At 39.2% G+C, this 21,119-nt stretch overlaps 1 protein-coding gene across 6 annotated transcripts in view; it reads left to right on the forward strand.

Moving 5' to 3' along the window:
• Window positions 1-21,119, forward strand: part of Babam2 (BRISC and BRCA1 A complex member 2) — a 386,973-nt gene that overhangs the window by 18,386 nt on the left and 347,468 nt on the right. For 3 of the 6 annotated variants that reach the window (XM_011240687.3, NM_144541.1, NM_181282.1), the window contains exon 3: window positions 14,604-14,680. The exons of 1 other annotated variant lie outside the window; for it this stretch is intronic. In XM_011240687.3, the coding sequence (XP_011238989.1) occupies window positions 14,604-14,680 (77 nt within the window). Of the gene's footprint in view, window positions 1-14,104; window positions 14,193-14,603; window positions 14,681-21,119 lie in introns of all 6 variants that reach the window. 2 more of the 6 variants (NM_181279.1, NM_181280.1) reach the window with 1 other exon arrangement.

Genomic DNA, 21,119 nt, shown 5'->3' on the forward strand with positions numbered 1-21,119 from the left:
TAATTTGACAAAAATTTGTAGATGTCTAAACATTAAGCAGTATTGGGCAAGGAATTGAGTTTTATTGTTGGAACTAAGGGAGAAATCAAATAAGTTTATGTATGCTGTTGTTTACATTTTGATCTTAATTACCAGTTTTCATTATACAACTTTCTAAATAGAAAGCATAAAAGATATTGCAAGTATTAGCTAAAGGTATGATATAGGTATTATTAGCATTGCAGAATTATTTCTTATAACATAACATTATGGTACCTGGTTTGGGGGTAATGGTTTATCAGTACCATGATGTCAGAACATAGCACTGCATATTTTATTTTCCTTAGTATATTTTTCTGAGATAAAAAAATACCTTTTGGACTTATCATTGTTAAGTTTTAAAAAATGTTTTATATATATGCATATATAAATATATATTTGTACATACTTCTATAATAAAGTAAAGAAATTTGTAAATTAGGAAAGTTGTATAGTGCAGGTGGAAAATTGTAAGTCTAGACAGATTATCGGAACTGAAGGGATAATAGGTTTCAAGCATGAGTTCCAGGTGCCACAGGCTGTTACTTTATGATTGTTGTTATTTTTAATCTTGGGGCCAGACCATATCCTGGCATGTAGAGGGGAGGTCCCATCCTATTCTATACTATCTTTAGAATTCTTTTGGTGACTTATAGTCCCATGAATGATGCCAGTGTACATACTGTAAGGTTGGGTGACTCTTCAAATAGGGTCAGCAACTAGTGATTGGCTTCTCACTGGGAGCGAAGGTGTTGTATGTGCTAGAAGGGGAGCTGTGTTCGTGGTCTGTCAGTCAGAGAATCCGGTGATACGTCTTAGGTGGTGGACTGTACTGATGTGGCTGTCAGCTTAGCAGAACCCAAAGAACACTGGGAAATACTGGAATTGTGTTTGTGGCTTTTGTGAGAAAGCCAGATGAATCAAGGCGGGGGACATCAAAGACAAGCAGGTCTTCTTCATATCCTGCAGCCTTCAGCATTTAAAGAATCATCCGTGAATGTTTCTCAGAAGGGTCTTTGATAAAAGAGCAGGGTTGAAAAAAAAATCCAGTTTCTTACTGATCCTTCTGTAGTTTATCCTAAAGATGAATTACGAGGAAAACAAATGAACTCATGGACTGCCTACCCAGCTCGTCCAACTCCTTTCTTTATTCGAGCTGTCAGCTGGAACGTTGTTTTGCACATTGCCTTGCAGCTCCGCCATGCTTACCCGAGTTCAGTGGACTCGGAACAGTTTCTGGACCAGAGCTGCTCTGTGCGCCCAGTTTGAGCAGTACTCTGTTAGAAAGACTTTGCCTTCTGACAGTCCACATATTGTCCATTTTAGAATTTTATCCTAGGATAGAGACAGAATTAGATAATGCAGATATTAGAATAGAGACAAAACTGGATAATGCAGTTAATTTTAAACAAACATGGTGGATAAGTAGGAAGACTTCTCAGAATTTCAGTTATTTGGAGAAGTGAAAACACAGGAGAGCATCAGTATTCTGCGTCCTTGGATTGTGCTAAGAATATGGTTCTTGTTGTGTTTGTTTGTGTGCAGATCCAGTCTTGCTGCAGCCAGCTTGGCCTCAAGCTTGCTATGTGGTAGAGATGACCTTTGAACTCTTTAAAATTTACATTTTTTGTATTTTGTGTGTCTGGGTGTTTTGCCTGCATGATTGTACACCATGCATGTGTCTGATGCTGAAGGAGGCCAGAAGAGAGTGTCAGATCCCTTGCAGTTGGAGTCACAGGCAGTTATGAGCCACCCCGTGGGCACTGGAAATCAAAGCCTGGTTCTCTGCAAAAGCAGCCAGTGTTCTTAACCACCGAGCAATCTTTCCAGCCCCTGACCTTTGAACTCTTGATCTTCTGCCTTCTATTTTCCCAAGTACTGGCTTTTGAGTAAAGAGAGTATTTTCAATCTAGTCTTTGAGCAACATTGTATTGAACTGCCTTGAATTGTATTCATTCAGATTTCCTTTTTATAAGAATATCATAAAGATAAATTGCACACTTAGCAGAAGGAGGGCCCCAGATTTGGGCCATCCTGGGTTACCAAAGCCAGTCCTGTCTCAAAAAACATCCCCCAAATAGGAGTAAAAGCACTAAAAGCATATGTAGAGCACTTGGTACGTGTGAGGCACTGTGGAAATAATGAGCATAAATAAAGCATGTAGCCTGAAAAATAGTAACAGAAGCAGATCAAAGCTTTGGAGTTTTGTTCCCTCAAAAGCGAGTTCCCAGAGCATGCCACAGTAAATATTCTCCATAGAGAAACACTTGCCCATGAAGACAGGAATTCTAATAGAGTATGTATATGATGCAAAAGACAAAGCTCCAGAGTTTAAAAGTTGGGAAGGGCATCCACTAAGGGAAGATGGATATTCTAGGTGAGGAGAATAATCTAAAATGGTTATAAGAATATTTTTATTGAAAATGGTTCATTATAAATATTTTTACACAATTACACTGTGTATTAAATGCAGACAAAGCACATATAAGCTAACTCTAGCCTTTATAATATTTATATGTGCAAGAGTTACCAGCAGTTGCTCTGTGACATTTGTGTGGCTTGTTTAAGGTGTTCTTGTGAGTGTGTACTGTCTACTTCCAGCTTGATCTGGGAAGTACTTCTACAGTCTTTGTCTGGCGTGTGCCCGGAGGGTTGCTTCAGATAGAACCTCAGCCATACAGTGAACTGTCTTCTGGGTCCTGCTTCAGGACAATTGCAGGGAGGTGTTCTATAGTCCCTTCTTGACCAGATCCAACTCAGTCCCAGAGGCCATTTTCTTAGAGCCCTCCTTGATTACACCAGCTGAAAACAATGTCTCTGCTCTCTTAAATCTAATTGTGTTTATATTCTTTAACCACTAATTTGGCAATTAATCATGTTAATTGCTTTGTGCCTTGTATCTATTATTGTCTTGACTTGTTATTTAAATTGCGTCTTGACTTTCGTAGTGTGATGTTTTTCTTCTGATTATAGTGCAGGATTCTTGAAAAGAGACGCCTTTCTATAACTCTGAGAAAGGTGATCTCCAAATTGTTTGTTCCAAGGGCTATGACCCAGACTTTATAGTGGGTAATTTATTAACAACTGAAGTTTCTTTCTCAGAGTTCTGGAGGCTGGGAAGTCTAAGGTCAGAATGCCACCAGAGTTAGTATCTCTTGAATGTCCATTCTTCAGAGATGGTGCTCTCTGTGCATCCTCTCATGACATAGGGCGAAGGAACAAGCAGGCTTTATCCAGCCTCTTTAATAAAGGAACTAATCTCATCCACAGTGACTTAGTTAGCTACTGTCTCTTAATATCAACACCTTGGGGGATTAGATTTTATTATATGAATTTTTGGAACTATATAAGCATTCAGATGATAGCATAGTCCAAACAACTTGGTTATAAATCTTAATACATGGATTTTATTTAATTATAAAATATATGTGTAGATTATAAATCACACAAAATCTGGATTAAAATGGAAAATAAAATAAGCAATACTTAAAATTTATATTATTTGTAATAGGGTATTTTCACCAAGCATACTTGGCAATGAAATCTAAAAAAATTATGGGGATACTAATGGTACTTACCTAGAATTTTCTTTTTTTCTTAAAATTTTTATTATTTAAATGAATTTTATACATCAAATATATTAATAATATTGTGTATTTTGAAAATAAAATAATACATAAAAATTTGTTCAACTTTTATGTTCATATCCTTCCATATGCTAAAAATATCATTAATGAATATTTAATACTATCCATAACTGAGGATCCTGTATCTAATGTTGAATACTAAGTTGTTTCAAAACGTGCAAAATATTCTTTGGGAATTAAGCATAGTAAAAGAGCATAAAATATTAAAAATGAGTCATTAAGAAATATATTCAAAAGTCCTTATATGATACCATCTGACACAGTGAGAGAGTATTTAAAATTCATTATATATCTGTGTATATTGTCTAACTATAAGCTTACTTAACAAAGATTATCAGTGTTTCTAGAAGAGAAATTATTTTATCAGTAAGTATATTTTTAAAATTTCAAAGTAGCAAAAGCTCTTTGAAGTTAAACTTTAAGGAAATGCTAATTTCAAGCACAGTGAGAAAAATTATCAATAATATTTCCATGATGATTGCAGAACATGATTTTAATATTTTCAATTGTTAATAATTTAACAAAGAGAATAATTATTTTAAGATATATTTCATTGTTATATCTCCCTTTTCATTTCTGATTTTATTAATTTGAATACTGTTTCTGTGCCCTCTGGTTAGTTTGGCTAAGAGTTTATCTATCTTGTTGATTTTCTCAAAGAACCAGCTCCTGGTTTTGTTGAGTATTTATATAGTTCTTTTTGTTTCTATTTGGTTGATTTCAGCCCTGAGTTTGATTCTTTCCCGCTGTGTACTCCTCTTGGGTGTTTTTGCTTCTTTTGTTCTAGAGCTTTTAGGTGTGTTGTCAAGCTGCTAGTGTAAGCTCTCTCCAGCATTTTCTTTTTGGAGGCACTCAGAGCGATGAGTTTTCCTCTTACCACTGCTTTCATTGTGTCCCATAACTTTTGGTATAATGTGTTTTCATTTTCATTAAATTCTAAAAAGCTTTTAATTTTTTTCTTTTTTTCTTCCTTGATCAAGTTATCATTGAGTAGAGCGTTGTTCAACTTCCATATGTATGTGGGATTTTCATTGTTTTGTTGGTATTGAAGACCAGCCTTAGTCCATGGTGCTCTGATGGGGTGCATGGGATTATTTCAATCTTCTTGCATCTGTTGAGGCCTGTTTTGTGACTGATTATATGGTCAGTTTTAGAGAAGGTACCATGAGGTGCTGAGAAGAAGGTATATTCTTTTGCTCTAGGATAATACGTTCTATAAATATCTGTTAAATCCATTTGTTTCATAACTTCTGTAAGTTTCACTGTGTCTCTGTTTAGTTTCTGTTTCCAGGATCTGTCCATTGATGAGAGTAGGGTGTTGAAGCCTCCACTATTATTGTATGGGATAAGATGTGTGCTTTGAGCTTTAGTAAAGTTTCTTTTATAAATGTGGGTGCCCTTGCATTTGGGGCATAGGTGTTCAGAATTGAGAGTTCATCTTGGTAGATTTTTTTTCTTTGACCAGTATGAACTGTCTTTCCTTATCCTTTTTGATAACTTTTGGTTGAAAATCATTTTTTTTTTTTTTTTTGATATTAGAATGGCTGCTCCAGCTTGTTTCTTGGGACCATTTGAATGGAAAATTGTTTTCCAACCTTTTGCTCTGAGTTAGTGTCTGTCTTTGTCACTAAGGTGCATTTCCTGTGTACAGCAAAATGCTGGGTCCTGTTTACGTATCCAGTCTGTTAGTCTATGTCTTTTTATTGGGGGAATTGAGTCCATTGATGTTAAGAGATATTAAGGAAAAGTGATTGTACTTCCTGTTATTTTTATTGTTAGAGGTGGAATCATGTTTGTGTGACTATCTTCTTTTGGGTTTGTTGTAAGATTACTTTCTTGCTTTTTTCTAGGGCGTAATTTCCATCCTTGTGTTAGTGTTTTCCATTAATTATCCTTTGTAGGGGCTGGATTTATGGAAATATATTGTGTAAATTTGGTTTTGTCAAGGAATATCTTGTTTTCTCTGTCTATAGTAATTGAGAGTTTTGCTGGGTATAGTAGCATAGGCTGGCATTTGCGTTCTCTTAGGGTCTGTGTGACATCTACCCAGGATCTTCTAGCTTTCATAGTCTCTGGTGGGAAGTCTGGTGTAATTCTGATAGGTCTATCTCTTTTTGTTACTTGACCTTTTCCCCTTACTAATTTTAATAGTCTTTCTTTGTTTAGTGCATTTGGTGTTTTGATTATTATGTGTCAGGAGGAATTTCTTTAATGGTCCAGTCTATTTGGAGTTCTGTAGGCTTATTTATTGTATGTTCATGGGCATCTCTTTCTTTAGGTTAGGGAAGTTTTCTTCTATAATTTTGTTGAAGATATTTACTGGCCCTTTAAGTTGACAATCTTCACTCTTTTCTATACCTTTTATCCTTAGGTTTTGTCTTCTCATTGTGTCCTTGATTTTCTGGATGTTTTTGGTTAGTAGCTTTTTGCATTTTCTTTGACTGTTATGACAATGTTTTCTATGGTATCTTCTGTACCTGAGATTCTCTCTTCTATCTCTTGTATTCTGTTGGTGATCTATGACTCCTGGTCTCTTTGTTAGGCTTTCTATTTCTAGGTTCGTCTCGCTTTGTGATTTCTTTATTGTTTTATTTCCATTTTTAGGTCTTGGATGGTTTTGTTCATTTCCTTTGCCTGCTTGATTGTGTTTTCCTGTAATTCTTTAAGGGATTTTCCTCTTTAAGGGCTTCTAGCTGTGTTCTGTATTTCTTTAAGGGAGTTGTTTATGTCCTTCTTAAAGTCTTCTATCATAATCATGAGAAGTGATTTTATATCCAAATCTTGTTTTCATGGTGTGATGGAGTTTCCAGGACTTACTACGGGGGGTTGGGGAAATTGGGTTCTGATGATGTCAAGTAATCTTGGTTTCTATTGCTTATGTTCTTATTCTTGCCTCCCACCATCTGATTATCTCTAGTGCTACCTGCCTTAGTTATATCTAACTGGAGCCTGTCCTTCCTGTGATCCTGGTTGTGTCACAAGTCCTCAGAGTTCAGGTGTTTCTGTGATCCTGTGATTCTGGGGTCCTGTGATCCTGAGATCCTGGGTGTGTCAGAGCTTCTGGGAGTCAAGCTGCCTCTGGGACTCAGATCTTAGTGTGACCAAGCTCCTGGGATCCTGGGATCCTTTGATTCTGTGATTCTGGGCGTGTTAAAGCACCTTGGAGTGGAGCTTCTTCTGCGTGTTGTGAGACTGGTTGCAGAGTTAGTGCCCAAGGTCTGCTCTGGGTACCTCTAATCCTATGATCCTGGGTGTGTGAGGGCATCTGGGAGTGGAGCTTTCTCTGGCTGTTGGGGGGACTGACTGCGGAGTTCTATCTCTAGCATTTTCTATACCTGCTTGTCATATGGTGTTCAACAAATGGTTCACAAATTTCTTGTGAACTTTCTAGTTCCATGTGAGTTAAAAAGAGTTCTATTGCAGAGGAATGAAATACACAAGAACATTGTTTCAAAATGATTTATTATCATTGAAAATGAAAATATGAACTTATGTGTGTGTGAGGTTGTTGTGCTAATCCAGTGACTATAGAAAATCCAGTGCAAGGGAGTTAGACAGACATGTGAAATGTATTTACATTCAGTAGATACTGAAATATGGCCATCTTGAACATCTAAGTCAAGAAGTAAGATGTTGAGCTCAGTGGGTAGGGGACTTACTTGAAAGCCTGAGGGCCTGAGTCTGGATTCCAGCACCCAGGAAAAGGTTGGGTGCCACTTCACATGTGCCTGTAACTCCAGTGTCTTGTGTGATTGGTTGGACAGAGAAAGATCACTGAGGTTTATGATCACAGCTTAGTTCCAGGTAAAACAAGAGACCCTGTCTCAAAGGAATAAGTTGGACACTGATAGAGCAGGACAGTGGATGCTCTCCTCTGGCCTCTCTACTCCCATGCTTACACACCACACACTACTTAGACCCCCCCCCACACCCCAACACACTCCACCTTCACCTACCCTTACCCCCCTCACATATATCATACACACACACATACTCACCTCACACCCAAAGCATACATACATACTACTCACTTACACACAAACACCCCCCCCCACATAACCACACATACCACACTCTTACACACACCACTTACACATACCACCACACATATACCACACAAACACCACATATAACCACACACACATACATACACACACACCATATGTAACAACATACACACCACACTATTACACCCACCCCACTGAAGTGGAAACTTAAGGGTTCTTGGGGAAGTTGGTTGGATGGTGCTTTGCTGGGGCAAACATGTGAAGGAATATTTCATTAAAGTGGTCACAGGTGTGAAAGACTAAGGCAGACTGTGAAGGAACGTTTCACTGAAGCAGACACAGGAGAGAGGATGCTCTGCTAAAGCAAGCACGTGAAAAGACATGTGATCAGAGAATCTTTGTTTGGTCTGTCTTACACTGAGTAGTTGAGCTGCATTTGTGGGGACTCCAAAGAGAGAAATGAATAAAAAAACTTCTGGTGGTGTGTTCCGTGGACTTGGGCTGATTGGCAGAATGATGTCAGCTGAGACAGATGCATATGCTGAGGAAAGACCCGTCTGCAGACAGTGATGGAGGCTGAGCTTGACTGGCTTATAGAGCTAGCTGTACAACACCTGCGAGTCTTGTGTCTTCCCTGTTTCCCTGAGAGAGGCACAGCCCAGAACTTCTGGCGCCCCTCCAGGTCCCTTGTGCTGACTCAAGCTGAGGCTGAGGCATGACTGTCGCTGCTAGGTATTGTCATTGCTGCTGATTTGTGTTTGCTATCCTGACACTACCAAAATGGACGTCTGGTGTATGTGTGAAGTGTTTGCTAGTGGATCAAGCTGCTGCTGCCTGCTGACCTGAACTGAACTGCCAATTTCCAGACAACACAGATGGGAGTTGCTCCAAAGAACTTTTCTAAAAAGGTCTGCTTCCCCTTCCCTTCCCACTCCCACCCTATATCCTTTTTTCTCCACGATCTCTAGTGGGTAGTGGACTGCAAGGGAAGCTAAAGCATTTAAGAACCATCAGTAAAAAACACACCACACATAACATAACCACCCCCCCATACCCCTCCCCGCACACAGTGTCAGCATCCTAGAAGTCTTCTGTGCGTTCCTTCCCACTTGCCTTTTATTCTTTCCCATAGTTAAACCATTTTGGTTTTCATCATAAATACTTTTGTCAGTCAGCACACAGATGTTACTTTTTATGATTTTGACTTTTACATAATAGAACCATATAGTATACATTCTTTTATTCAGTGAAAGTAATGTTTTTTATAGCTATATAATTTTTTTCATTATTTCTTAACTTATTTATCTATCCTTTAGCCAATAGACATCTTGTATTGTGTTTGGAATTGCGTTTAAATTGTTCCATTTGGGACTATTTAAAGAATGCTCCTGACATTTTCTCTCATTGAGTCTTTTACTATAAACATGATTCCTCTGTCTTATTCTCCTTTTTATACAGTAATAGGTTTCTGAATAAAGATCTTACACACCTTTTGTGATAAATAAATCTATACTTGATCGTTTTATATTTATTTACTTTTGTGCTGTGCTGGGGATTAACCCCACGCCACTGCACACACTAGGTGGACATTTTACCCTATGTGCTACTATTTTTAGTGGGATCTTCGTAGAAGTTTGATTCATGATTATTGATGGTGTAAATAAATATCGTTGATTTTTTTCCCCTAGGTCTTTGCCACTCAACTTTGCTCAGCTTGTATGTTAACTCCAGGAGTGCACCTGAAGACCTAAAAGCATTTTACATGCAGATATTATCTCCAAACAATAAAGTGTGACTTTTCTTTTCCAGCCTTTGGCCTCTCTTTCCCCCATGTCTTTCTGTCTCCCTCGTACAATGGAGAATGACATTATGGAGGGCAGACGTCTGTGTCTCCTTCTCAGAGGAGGCGAGTAGTTTGCTATTAAGTTTGAGGCTAGTGTAGATTTGTCTTTTTGTAGGGGCCTCTTTATGATATGAAGTTCTTCCTTTCATTTGTGGTTTACAGAGACTTTTGACAATTGTGGGTATCTGATTTTATCACCTGCTCTGTCATTGGTTACTCACCTTCCTCTTACCATGCTAGCAGTGAAGTCCCTGACACAGTAAAGAGGACTAGCAGTCAGGGAGCTTAGCATCTTTCTGGAGACACTAAAGGACTTTTCCTTTGTCTTAGTTTAGGTTTCTCTTGCTTCAAAGAAACTCCATGGCCAAACAGCAGGTTGGGGAGGAAAGGGTTTATTCAGCTTACACTTCCAGGTTGTTGTTTCATCACCAGAGGAAGTCAGGACAGGAACTCAAACAGGGCAGGAACCTGGAGGTAGGAGCTGATCAGAGGCCATGGAAGGGTGCAGCATTCTGACTTGTTTACCATGGCTTGCTCAGCCTGCTTTCTTATAGAGCTCAGGACCAACAGCAGAGGGATGGCATAATGTACTGGGTTCTCCTCATCAATCAGTAATTGAGAAAATGCCTACAGCTGGATCTTACGGAGGCATTTCCTCAAGGGACGCTCCTTTCTCTCTGTAGACTCAGAGGTCGTGTCAAGTTGACATAAAACCCATAGAACCACCCACTACACTCTTTCTTGTTATCTTTTTTGTTTGTTTGCTTTTGTTTTTGAGACAGTCCGGGCTGTCCTGGAACTCAATATGTATATCAGGCTGGCCTTGAATTTACAGAGACAGAGATCCAACCTCCTCTGCTTCTGAGTGCTAGGATTAAAGGTCTGTGCCACCATGTACTCCCTTGTTATAGATTAAGAGTAGTATTTGAGCCCAAAATTCCTACTAGAATCACATTGTAATTTAAATTAAATTTGTCAGAGGAATACTAACCAATATTCTAAGGTAGAATTGAAATCTATCTTTTATTAATGGATATACTACATAGAAGTTGGGAATAACAGTTGAAGCCACGTGAACTGATAATATGTTTTCTTGACTATTTTAATTTTGTGATTTTTAAAAAAACATTCTTGGATGATTCAACTATTTTGGTAATGGTTATTTGGTATTCTATTCTAGGAATTAAACACATCATTTTCTAGTAGATTCTAGAAATAGTTTTTAGATTTTAGTGATACAGAGAGATACATGTGATATATCAAAATCATGTTTTCAAGCAGATCGTCCCATCTCCCTGGAGAACAGTGTAAAAGATTGCTATACAATAATCTTGCTGCTTTCTTTTGTTATAATCGATGTATTTCCTTTGAAGGGGAGTAATACTTCGCCTTGCTTGGTTTGATTTAATTGGCTGTATGGGCAGTAATTGCATTAAAGGCCTGAGTCCAATGGTTTGATTGCCTTTGCATTTTGCAGATAATTTAGGTAGATGTTAAGATGTCAGTCAGTCTGGATGACTTGACCATTTGGAAACCAATTTAGTTTGAGTAAAGTTGTTGATGCCCGCTTTAATGCAGAAAAAAAAAAAAACCCTTTCATTCTATAAAGTGAATATGTGGTGAATATCAATTACTCATGCATCATGTGACTCAAGTTATTTACAAGGCAATTATTGGTCTTGAGCCTATTCTATTTCACTGTCACCTGTTACTTGAGGTTGCCAAAGCTGAAGGCTTCCGTCTTAACGGATGTTCCGTGTTGTTGGTGCAGCACAAACGTCATTATCAGGAAAACAGGAAGCTATGTAGGGAACATGCCAAATGGTGAATTAATAGTCAGGGTAAAGGAAGCTGACGCACTTTCAGGGAAGGAACCCTGAATTCATCTACTTGGTTCTTTTTAGGTGGCTGAAAAACAGAAATGGCAAACTCACTACTTTTTTCAGCCCATATTGAGTTAAGTAGGTTTAGCCTTAAGCCTGAAAGCATGGTTTCTTGTATTTTGCATTGTCTTAAAAATGTTGATGTTATAAAGACTGTGAGATGTTTGCATGGAACTTGATTAATATACATTAGTGTTTGGCTGACTAAAGTCTTGTAAAATTGACCATTTTCTATGTTTATATAGAAAACTTACTGATTTGAATCATATGTCAATAACTAGGAGTAGATAATTTAAAGAGGAAACAAAAATGACTTTTTACTACTTTTTGGATACTCATGAATAGCCTGCTAAATGAATTAAGAGTATCGGCAGTGCAGGTCCCAAGAATCAAGTATCAAGGACATCCTTTTCTTCTATGTCATTGGTTGATGTGTGCACAGACAGTTCTTATACATATTTATAAATGATCTCCATTAATGCACATTATAGAACTTTCTATTATTAATTATTTGGTTAGCATACAGAGTAGTGGATTTTGTTGTAATACTGTCATACATATATATATATTTTAAGTGAAAAGTTCCATCTGTGTACGTGTATGGGTGCACACATCTGTATATTTGTGGGTGCAAGCATGCCACACTGCATGTGGAAGTTACAGGACAACCTTCAAGAGTTGGATTTCTCCTTGTCTATGTTCAGTCAGGCTGGCAGGCTTTGTGACGAGTGCCTTCCCCTCTCTGCTATCTTGTCAGCCCTCATACATGTGTGGTATTACTCTTGGTTCTCATCTCCCTTTCTCTCACTCTCCTTGACAGGATGGCACATCCATTCAGCAAAGCACTCTCTTTCTCTCTCTCTGAGAGACAGGATCTCTCTGTGTGTAGTTCTGGCTGTTCCAGAACTTCAAACTCAACAGAATTCCACCTGTCTCTGACTCCCAAATACTCAGATTAAAGACTGGCTCATTCAGCAAGCCCTTATCTGTGTATACGCTGCTTAGAGTGCCCACTTATTATACACCGTGCCTTTCCTGTACACAATTTTTATTCCCGGTGGCCTCGCTGGGTATCCATGAGACCAGCATGCTTCAGTGACAAGTTTTGAGTTGTGATTAATTGTATGCACTAAAGTTTCCTCTGTGCTAGGTGCCTGGCACTATACTCGACATACTCCTTTTCTCTTTAAAATGTGCATAACAGTTATCAGTACCAAAGTCTTACAACTGGATTGAGAAAACAAGCCACAGTTTGAAAACTGATACATAACAACTTTAGAAGTTATGTAAGGGGAGGGTACATGAAGCTTATGCTGAACATTTTTTAGTGTAAATTGTTAAATGCAGAAGTTTCCATAATAAAGTGTTAGTAGAACAAACTACTTTTGATGCTATCAAGAATTCCTATTTGAGGGCTGGTGGATGTTTCAGTAGGTAATGGCTTGACAGGAGTTTAGTCCCTGTGGCTCACATGGTAGAAGAAAGATTTGACTCACAGTTTGTCCTCTGACTTTACACGTGTGTCATGGCATGGCTGAGAGCCTGTGCATGGCTGCACATACAATAGAACAACGTAATTATATGTAAAAATTGCATTCTCAGTTGATATTCTTACTTTTGGATTTGTAGAATTGGTCTATCTTGGTTTTCCCATGTTAAACTTCAAAACGGCACATTTTCAGTTTTTGAAGATGATTTAAAATGGGTAAAAGATACATTCTTACAGCATTGGTCTTTATCCCAAACCACTCTTCCTTTTGCCACAGCTGGCTTTAGTGCATTGTCTGCTTCATTAATTTTAATTTAGAAAAGTTTTACTGAGCATTGTTCTGGGTAGTAGGAACACCAGGCAGATAGACAGCCAAAATCTATAGTCTGTTAGTACTTCAGTTTCCAGCGAGGGAGGAAGCAGTAAGGAGGTAACAAATGCATCAAGACCAAGCATCATAGGTGATATGGAGAATTAAAAAACAAAAACAAAACAAAACAAAACAAAACAAAACACCTCCAAAAGCAAAAAACAAGTCCTAGAATCCTGGGTGCTGCTTCACAAAGGAAAATCAAGGGAGAAAATCCTCTGGAGGAGATGAAATCAAAGCCCGAGTAATGCAGAGGGCCAAGCAAAGTCCTGGGAAGAGCCCCTGCAAAGGCTCAGAAGCAAGAACAGGCTGATGCACCGAGGGAGAAATGTGGCCACTGATGGGTCACAGTGAGCAGGGTGAGCGCCTCAGGAGATGGTGATCAGGAAGCAAGACTGATGGCTCAGGGTCCTGCAACTGAGTTGTTTTTTTCCACTAGACACAAAGGAGGATTTAATCAGAAGAGTCTTAGTATTGAACCAAGTCTGTGTTTTTAAAAGGTTGCTGCCTCTGTGTAGAGCAGAGAACATGGGAGATAAATGAGGAAGTTGGGCATGGTGGCACCAACACGGCACTCACCTGGAGTTCCTGCACTGACTTCCCATGGATGTTTTATTCAGTTAAGAGGTCAGGGCTGTCTGTGCAGTTGAAGCTCTGGCTTGTAAGGACCTGAGATACCTTACAAAATCAATACATATGAGAAGCAGAGGCCATTGTCAAGCCTCATAAAGCAAGCCATAGATTTCTAAAACCCCCAAATGTTGAGACCTGGCTGACTGACTCATTCCCCTCTTTTGCATTTGCATTTTATCTGAAATCAAGTACCATGCTTTGTGCTTTCCTGCAGATGAATGGTATGGTGTGCCAGATCTAGAGAAAGCATCGTACCTTTGGAGAAAGAAAGAAAACCATCTGCCACTAGAAAAAGGCCAAAAGTAGGCTTTTTTTTTTGTATGAACAGAGTGAAAGCTAAGAATCTATGTTTAAAATATGACCATAAAATTTCCTTGTTTTTGTAGTTCTTGGCACCAAGGATTAGAGACCTGTTTTGGATGATATACATGGTTTTAAAAGTCAAGCTACACTTCTATGCAAGAGATACTTGAAGCACTTGGGGTTTGTTGTTAGAAGGCATAGACATTTTCTTACAAGATATATAATTTATCTCAGATCAAGGCTCATTTATTGTCTTGGACTCCATGAGCAGTCATGGCTTTCATTTTCTTCATTAATTCTTTTATGTATAAAAATTACTTTTTATTTACGTTATTAAGTGTCATAAATATGGGGGACTTTCAATTTTGTTCTTAAAAAATCTTATTTTTCCCTCCCCTGGGTTGCTGAAGCTGTACATCATTGACTCCTGGACCCAACTGTGACCGCTTCAAACTGCACATCCCGTACGCTGGGGAGACGTTAAAATGTGAGTAGGTGGTGACCACCAACGATTGCAAGTTGTGCTTTAGATTTTACTTCTGGCTGTTCAGAGCAATCTCTGATCCTGTCTACTAACAGTTACTGCTATGTTATCTGCCATCCGGTCCTGGTTCGGTAGCTAGCTCAATTTAGGTTGTAGAGGAATAGGCCTGTGCAGAAACATAGTAGTGCATATGTATGTATTTTTTTCTTAGAGGTAGCTCTAAGATAATATCCCATAAAGAGGCTTATTGCTTTGTGCCTGCAAGATGGTTCAGTGAGTGGGTAAGGACACCTCCCACCAATCCTGACAACCTGAGTTCCATTCCTGGACCCAGAGGAAGAAGAGAACTGAATCTTGTATATTGTCTTCTGATTTCCACATGTGTGATGTGCCCTGCACTCAATAAAGTAAAAAAAAAAAAAAAAAAAAAAAGTAAGAATGAAAAAAGATGTACCACTTAAAATGCCTACTTAGTAATAGTTTTTTTTAAGGTAGGAATGGCTAATATCCCCACTGCTGTCAAAACCCATTGTTAGCCCTTACTCTAGTGTTCTGGGCATGGGGTATGTGAACAAGAGTTAGAAATGTTAATGGCCTGCAAGGACCAGAGTGATAATATAAGTAAGGAAAGCAGATGGAGTATGGCAGATTCTTAGAACACACAGTCTCTGTGGAAACTCCTTCTATTGACTCAGAGAGTGGAAGTCAGCCATTTTACATCTTTTTTTTTTTTTAAATCAGTTTTAAATGTTGTCTATCTTTCCAAAATTAAGGATATTTGTTATTCAGGTAAATTGAGTCTGTGTAAAGAGTAGCCTGAGTTTTTGCACTGTGGGCTTCCATCACTGCCTGGATGGTGTACGAGGTACATGCTTGGGCTGCAGGCCAGCATCCATAGCATCTGTCTATGCTGTATTAGCCCTTCTCTGTCACCATCACAGCACTGAACCTCTTGCCTACTGTGAAAGTGATAATAGCTTTGCTTTGTTAGTGTCAGTAATTGCACTTGGCATTTTCTTTCTTAAACCTAGCCTTGTGAACAGGGTATTAAAATCTACCTATTTGTAAAAAAGAGGAATAAAAAATGTGGTTATTAAAGATCAGATGGATGGATGAGGGAGATGGCACAAGCCATACTGTGCTTTCAAGGTAAAAGGACCTGGGTTTAATCCCCAAATTTACACAGAGAAAGGCTTGGCAGGGGCAGATGCTTATAATTCCAGTGTGGGGACACAGAGACAAGAAGGTACCTGGGGCTTAGGATGAACACACACACACACACACACACACACACACACACACACACACACACAATATGATGGGTGGAATGGGTAGATAAACTCTTTTTGGAGTAGTGACTGTGTGTTTTACCATCATTAACTGGGAGGTACCACATCTCGATACTCTCTAGATTGCTTTGTATTAATTTACCAAGTGCAACGTTAAATGAGACATTCAGTCCAAGGTCATTTGTTACCCTTGCATTATTAGACCATTCTCAGGAAACCACAAAAGTACAAAATAGTGACAGGATTAGATTGCTACTTTTTTTTTTTTTCCAAAAAGAAATTACTAACTAAATTGAACAGAAATGATCCAAGTAAGTCACTGGTAGATGAAGTGGAGATAGTGCTGAGGTTACACACAGAAGGAAGCACTGTCCCATGTTTCCCCCTCCTACTCCTTTTTTCTGAGTAAACCATTATAGTTTTAAGAAATGGTTTCAGTTTAGTTCTTTTGAGGATTCCCAGTTCTCTCAGTACTACACTGCCTCTTTCCTGACTGGCCAGCTATAGATGTTATCTTTTGACTTCCTGCCCTCTTATAGGGGCATCAGCCTATTTTCACCATCCCCCTTACCTCTCTCTTCCTCTTTAATAAAACCACATCACTGCTATTGGTTCCCGAGTTCTTTACCTTGTAGCTTAAACCTTTGTTCTTTTTTCTTGTGCTGGGGATCAAATTTCAGGGCCTTACAAAGGTTAGAGACAAACTTTCCCAAGGAACAAGTCCATGACAACCCCTTCCATACCTCCCCTCCAGGGTCACTTTTAACACTGTATCATACAATTCAATGAACAGTCCCCCAGAGTTCTTGATAAGTGCATGACTCAGCTTTGTTATCAGCTAGGACGATCTCTGTGCAGTCGTGATGGATATTTCATCTATCTGGAGTCCTATGAACCACAGATAATGTCTTTTGGCTTCACACTTCACAGGATAAGATTAGCCTCTGCTTCTTTCTTTTTCTCTTGCATTTTCCTGCACTGTTTTTATGTGTCTTCTGTTTTCCCCTTTGCATTCTTAAGATTAATAATTTGTTGTCTATAATTGTTTCCAGGGCATTGTTCATAAATTACACAGTGGCTTGATAGGCCTGCTTCTGCATTAAATATCATTAGATTTTACCTTCTTTTGTGGGCCTAATAGTAACAATTCTGTACATTACTGGATGGTTTTTTAGGAAACTGGCTACTTGCTTAGGTTATTGGAAACCAGGCTCAAATAACTTCCCCAGATTTTTGTTCTTCTCTCTTCTGTATCTTGGCCCAACATTTTTTTATTACCTCCATTAAAATTAGGTATCTTTCTTAAGGTCTTTCTTCCTTTTTGTTTCCCTTTCAGATATCTTGTTCTTACTGTATGACTGCAGTATCTGTTACAGTCTTTCAAATAACAAAAATTGGAGATCTAAAATACTTCTGGGACCAATGAGATGATTCAGCAGTTAAAGGTGCTTGCTGACAAGCCTAACAACCTGAATTCAATCCCTGCAATCTACCTGGTTAGAAGGAGAGAACTGTTCTAGTTTCCTTTCGATTGCTGTGATAAAACACTGTGACCAAAGCCTTCCTGGATCAGTTAATAATCAAGACAGTCCTCTACAGGCATGCACACAGGCCAGTCTCCTTCTAGGCAATTCCTCAGCCAAGGCTCCTCTCAGATGACTCTAGGGTGCAATTAAAACTAGCCAAGAGGTTGAAGAGATGGCTCAGCAGTTAAGAAAACAAACTGTTTTGTTCTTGTAGAGAACCCTGAGTTTGGTCCCTAGAACCCATGTCAGGCAGCACACAGCTGTCTGCAAGTTCAGTTCCATGAGATCTGATCCTTTCTTCTGGACTGTGAAGGCACCTGCATGTACATATACATGCACATGTATAGTTGCAATTGAAAATAAAAATCTTTGAACAATAAGATTAAATAAAATCCCTGCTAACCAGTTCAAGAACTGAGTCCCATGAGTTGTCCTCTGACCTCCAGATGCGTGCCTTGTATACACATCATCACACACAAACCATCACAGGCACACACACACACACACACACACACACACACACACACACACACACAAATAAATGAATGAATGAATAAATAAATGTAACAATTGTAAAAATTAAAAAAAAATTTTTTTTGCCACCATTATTTTTATATCCACTTGGAGCATCATATTTTATATTATCATTTTTCTTCCTGTTATTCTATAATACTGCAGCTGGTTAATACAGTCCTCATGTTATGGTGACCCCCAACCATAAAATTATTTTCATTGCTACTTTGTAACTGTAATTTTGCTACATAATGTGTTTTGTGATGGTCTTAGGTGAACCCTATGAAAGAATGGTTCATCTTCCCAAAGGTTGAGCGAGACTATCAGATAGAGAGTTGCTGATCTATAAGCTTCCCTCAAATAAGTGTGGGATACATACTTGGCCATTGTCAGACAGGGAGGTGTGTGGACTCTTTCCTGAAGAACTTTTAATTAATCTTCCTGCTTATAGTCCTATGCCTCCTCCTCTCATCTCCTCACTGTGTATATGGAAGGACAATGGCTTCTCTGTGATCAGCTGTGTCCTGCTTACATTCCTGTGAGACATACAGAGCACCCTGTCCTGTCAAGCACCAGCTCTGAGATTACAGATGTATACTGTTGTATCTGGCTTTTTAATGTACATTGTTCTGGTGTTTCAAGTTCAATCCTCATGCTTGAGTGGCAATCACTTTATTAAGTGAGCCATTTTTCAAGCTCCTCCTTTCTGAAATTCTGTAGAAAACCTTCTGAAGGATGTTGGTGATGTCCTTAGGTTTAGTGTTAGAACCAGGGTGTGGCAGTAGGTACAGAGCTGGGGATTTACTTGAAAAGACGGTATCACGAATAAGTTCCTTCCAGACTTTAGAAAGGTACGGAGTTTAAGGTGCCATTTACCTGTTGCCTTAAAAACTCTTCTACTGGTCGGTGCCACCCCTGCACCATCTTGGGTGCCAACTCAGCAGGCCCTAGCATACCCAGGATCTTAGAATCACTGGTGAGTGGAATGCAACATCTGTTCCAAAAAATCCTGGAGGGTCTTGTGCCAGCAGGAACAGGGACAAAGGAAACCCACTCAACCAGTGGCTGGGGTTCATTCAGGTTGGTGCCAGCCCCGCACCATCTTGGCTGTGAACTTGGCAGGTCCTAGCACACCCAGGATTTTGGGATCACTGAGACCAGTCTGTGCAGGAGAGCATATGGGCAGCAGAAGCAGCAGAACTTCTGGGACAGGGTCCCTTCAGATCTTCATCCTCAGCCAGGAGGCAGAGCTGAGACCCAGACCCCTGGGAACCTTCCCTACCAGAGGAGAGTCGGTCTCCAGGGAGGGTTCTGACCCCAGGACTCAGGAAGTGGATCTGAGCTCCAGACTTCTGTGCATCTTCCCTACAGGAGGAGCTAGAGAAAGTACCCAAGAAGCTGAAGGGGTCTGCAACCCTATAAGTGGAAAAACAATATGAACTAACCAGTACCCCCAGAGCTCGTGTCTCTAGCTGCATATGTAGCAGAAGATGGCCCAGTCAGCCATCATTGGGAAGAGAGGCCCCTCGGTCTTGCAAACTTTATATGCCTCAGTACAGGGGAATGCCAAGGCCAAGAAGTGGGAGTGAGTGGGTAGGGGAGCAGGGCGGGGGAAGGGTATAGGGGCCTTTGGTGATAGCATTTGAAATGTAAATAAAGAAAAAAAATCTAATAAAACAAAGAAAAAAAAAGAGAGTTTGCTTGCAGAGAGTGCTCTGACCACTGGGACTCAGGAGAGAGGTAGACTCCCAGGAGTGCTGACAGAGGCTAGATAATCAGAGGAGGAACAAGCTCCAGCCAGAGACAAGTAGAATATCTAACACCAGAGGTTACCAGATGGCAAAAGGCAAACGTAACAATCTTACTAACAGAAACCAAGACCACTCGCCATCATCAGAACTCACTACACCCACCACAGCGAGTCCTGGATACCTTAACACACCCAAAAAGCAAAATTCGGATTTAAAATCATATCTCATGATGCTGGTAGAAGATTTTAAGAAGGGCATTAATAACTCACTTAAAGAAATACAGGAGAGCACTGCTAAACAGATAGAAGTCCTTAAAGAATTACAGGAAAACACTGCTAAACAGGTAGAATTCCTTAAAGAGGAAACACAAAAATTCTTTAAAGAGTTACAGGAAAACACAACCAAACAGGTGATGGAATTGAACAAACCTATCCAAGATCTAAAAATGGAAGTAGAAACAATGAAGAAAACCTAAAGGGAGACAACTCTGGAGATAGAAACCCTAGGAAAGAAATCAGGAACCATAGATGCGAGCATCAGCAACAGAATATAAGAGATGGAAGAGAGAATCTCAGGTGCAGAAGATTCCATAGAGAACATGGACACAACAATCAAAGAAAATGCAAAATCCAAAAAGATGCTAACCCAAAACATCCAGGAAATCCAGGACACAATAAGAAGACCAAACCTAAGGATAATAGGTATAGATGAGAATGAATTATCTTCAACAAAATTGTAGAAGAAAACTTCCCTAACCTAAAGAAAGATATGCCCATGAACATACTAGAAGCCTACAGAACTCCAAATAGACTGGATCAGAAAAAAAATTCCTCCCGACACATAATAATCAGAACAATAAATAAATAAAGATAGAATATTAAAAGCAGTAAGGGAAAAAGGTCAAGTAACAAATAAAGGCAGACCTATTAGAATTACACCAGACTTCTCACCAGAGACTATGAAAGCAAGAAGATCCTGGACAGATGTTATATAGACCCTAAGAGAACACAAATGCCAACCCAGGCTACTATACCCAGCAAAACTCTCAATTACCATAGATGGAGAAACCAAAGTATTCCATAACAAAACCAAATTCACACAATATCTTTCCACAAATCCAGCCCTTCAAAGGATAGTAAAGGGACAACACCAACACAAGGAGTGAAACCACGCCCTAGAAAAAGCAAGAAAGTAGTCCTTCAACAATCCTAAAAGAAGAGAGCCGCAAGAACAGAACCCCAACTCTAACAACAAAAATAACAGGAAGCAACAATTTCTTTTCCTTAATATCTTGTAATATCAATGGACTAAGCTCTCTAATAAAAAGACATAGACTAACAGACTGGCTACATAAACAGGACCC

Source organism: Mus musculus, chromosome 5 (assembly GCF_000001635.26).
Source record: "Mus musculus strain C57BL/6J chromosome 5, GRCm38.p6 C57BL/6J".
Classification (NCBI taxonomy): domain Eukaryota; kingdom Metazoa; phylum Chordata; class Mammalia; order Rodentia; family Muridae; genus Mus; species Mus musculus.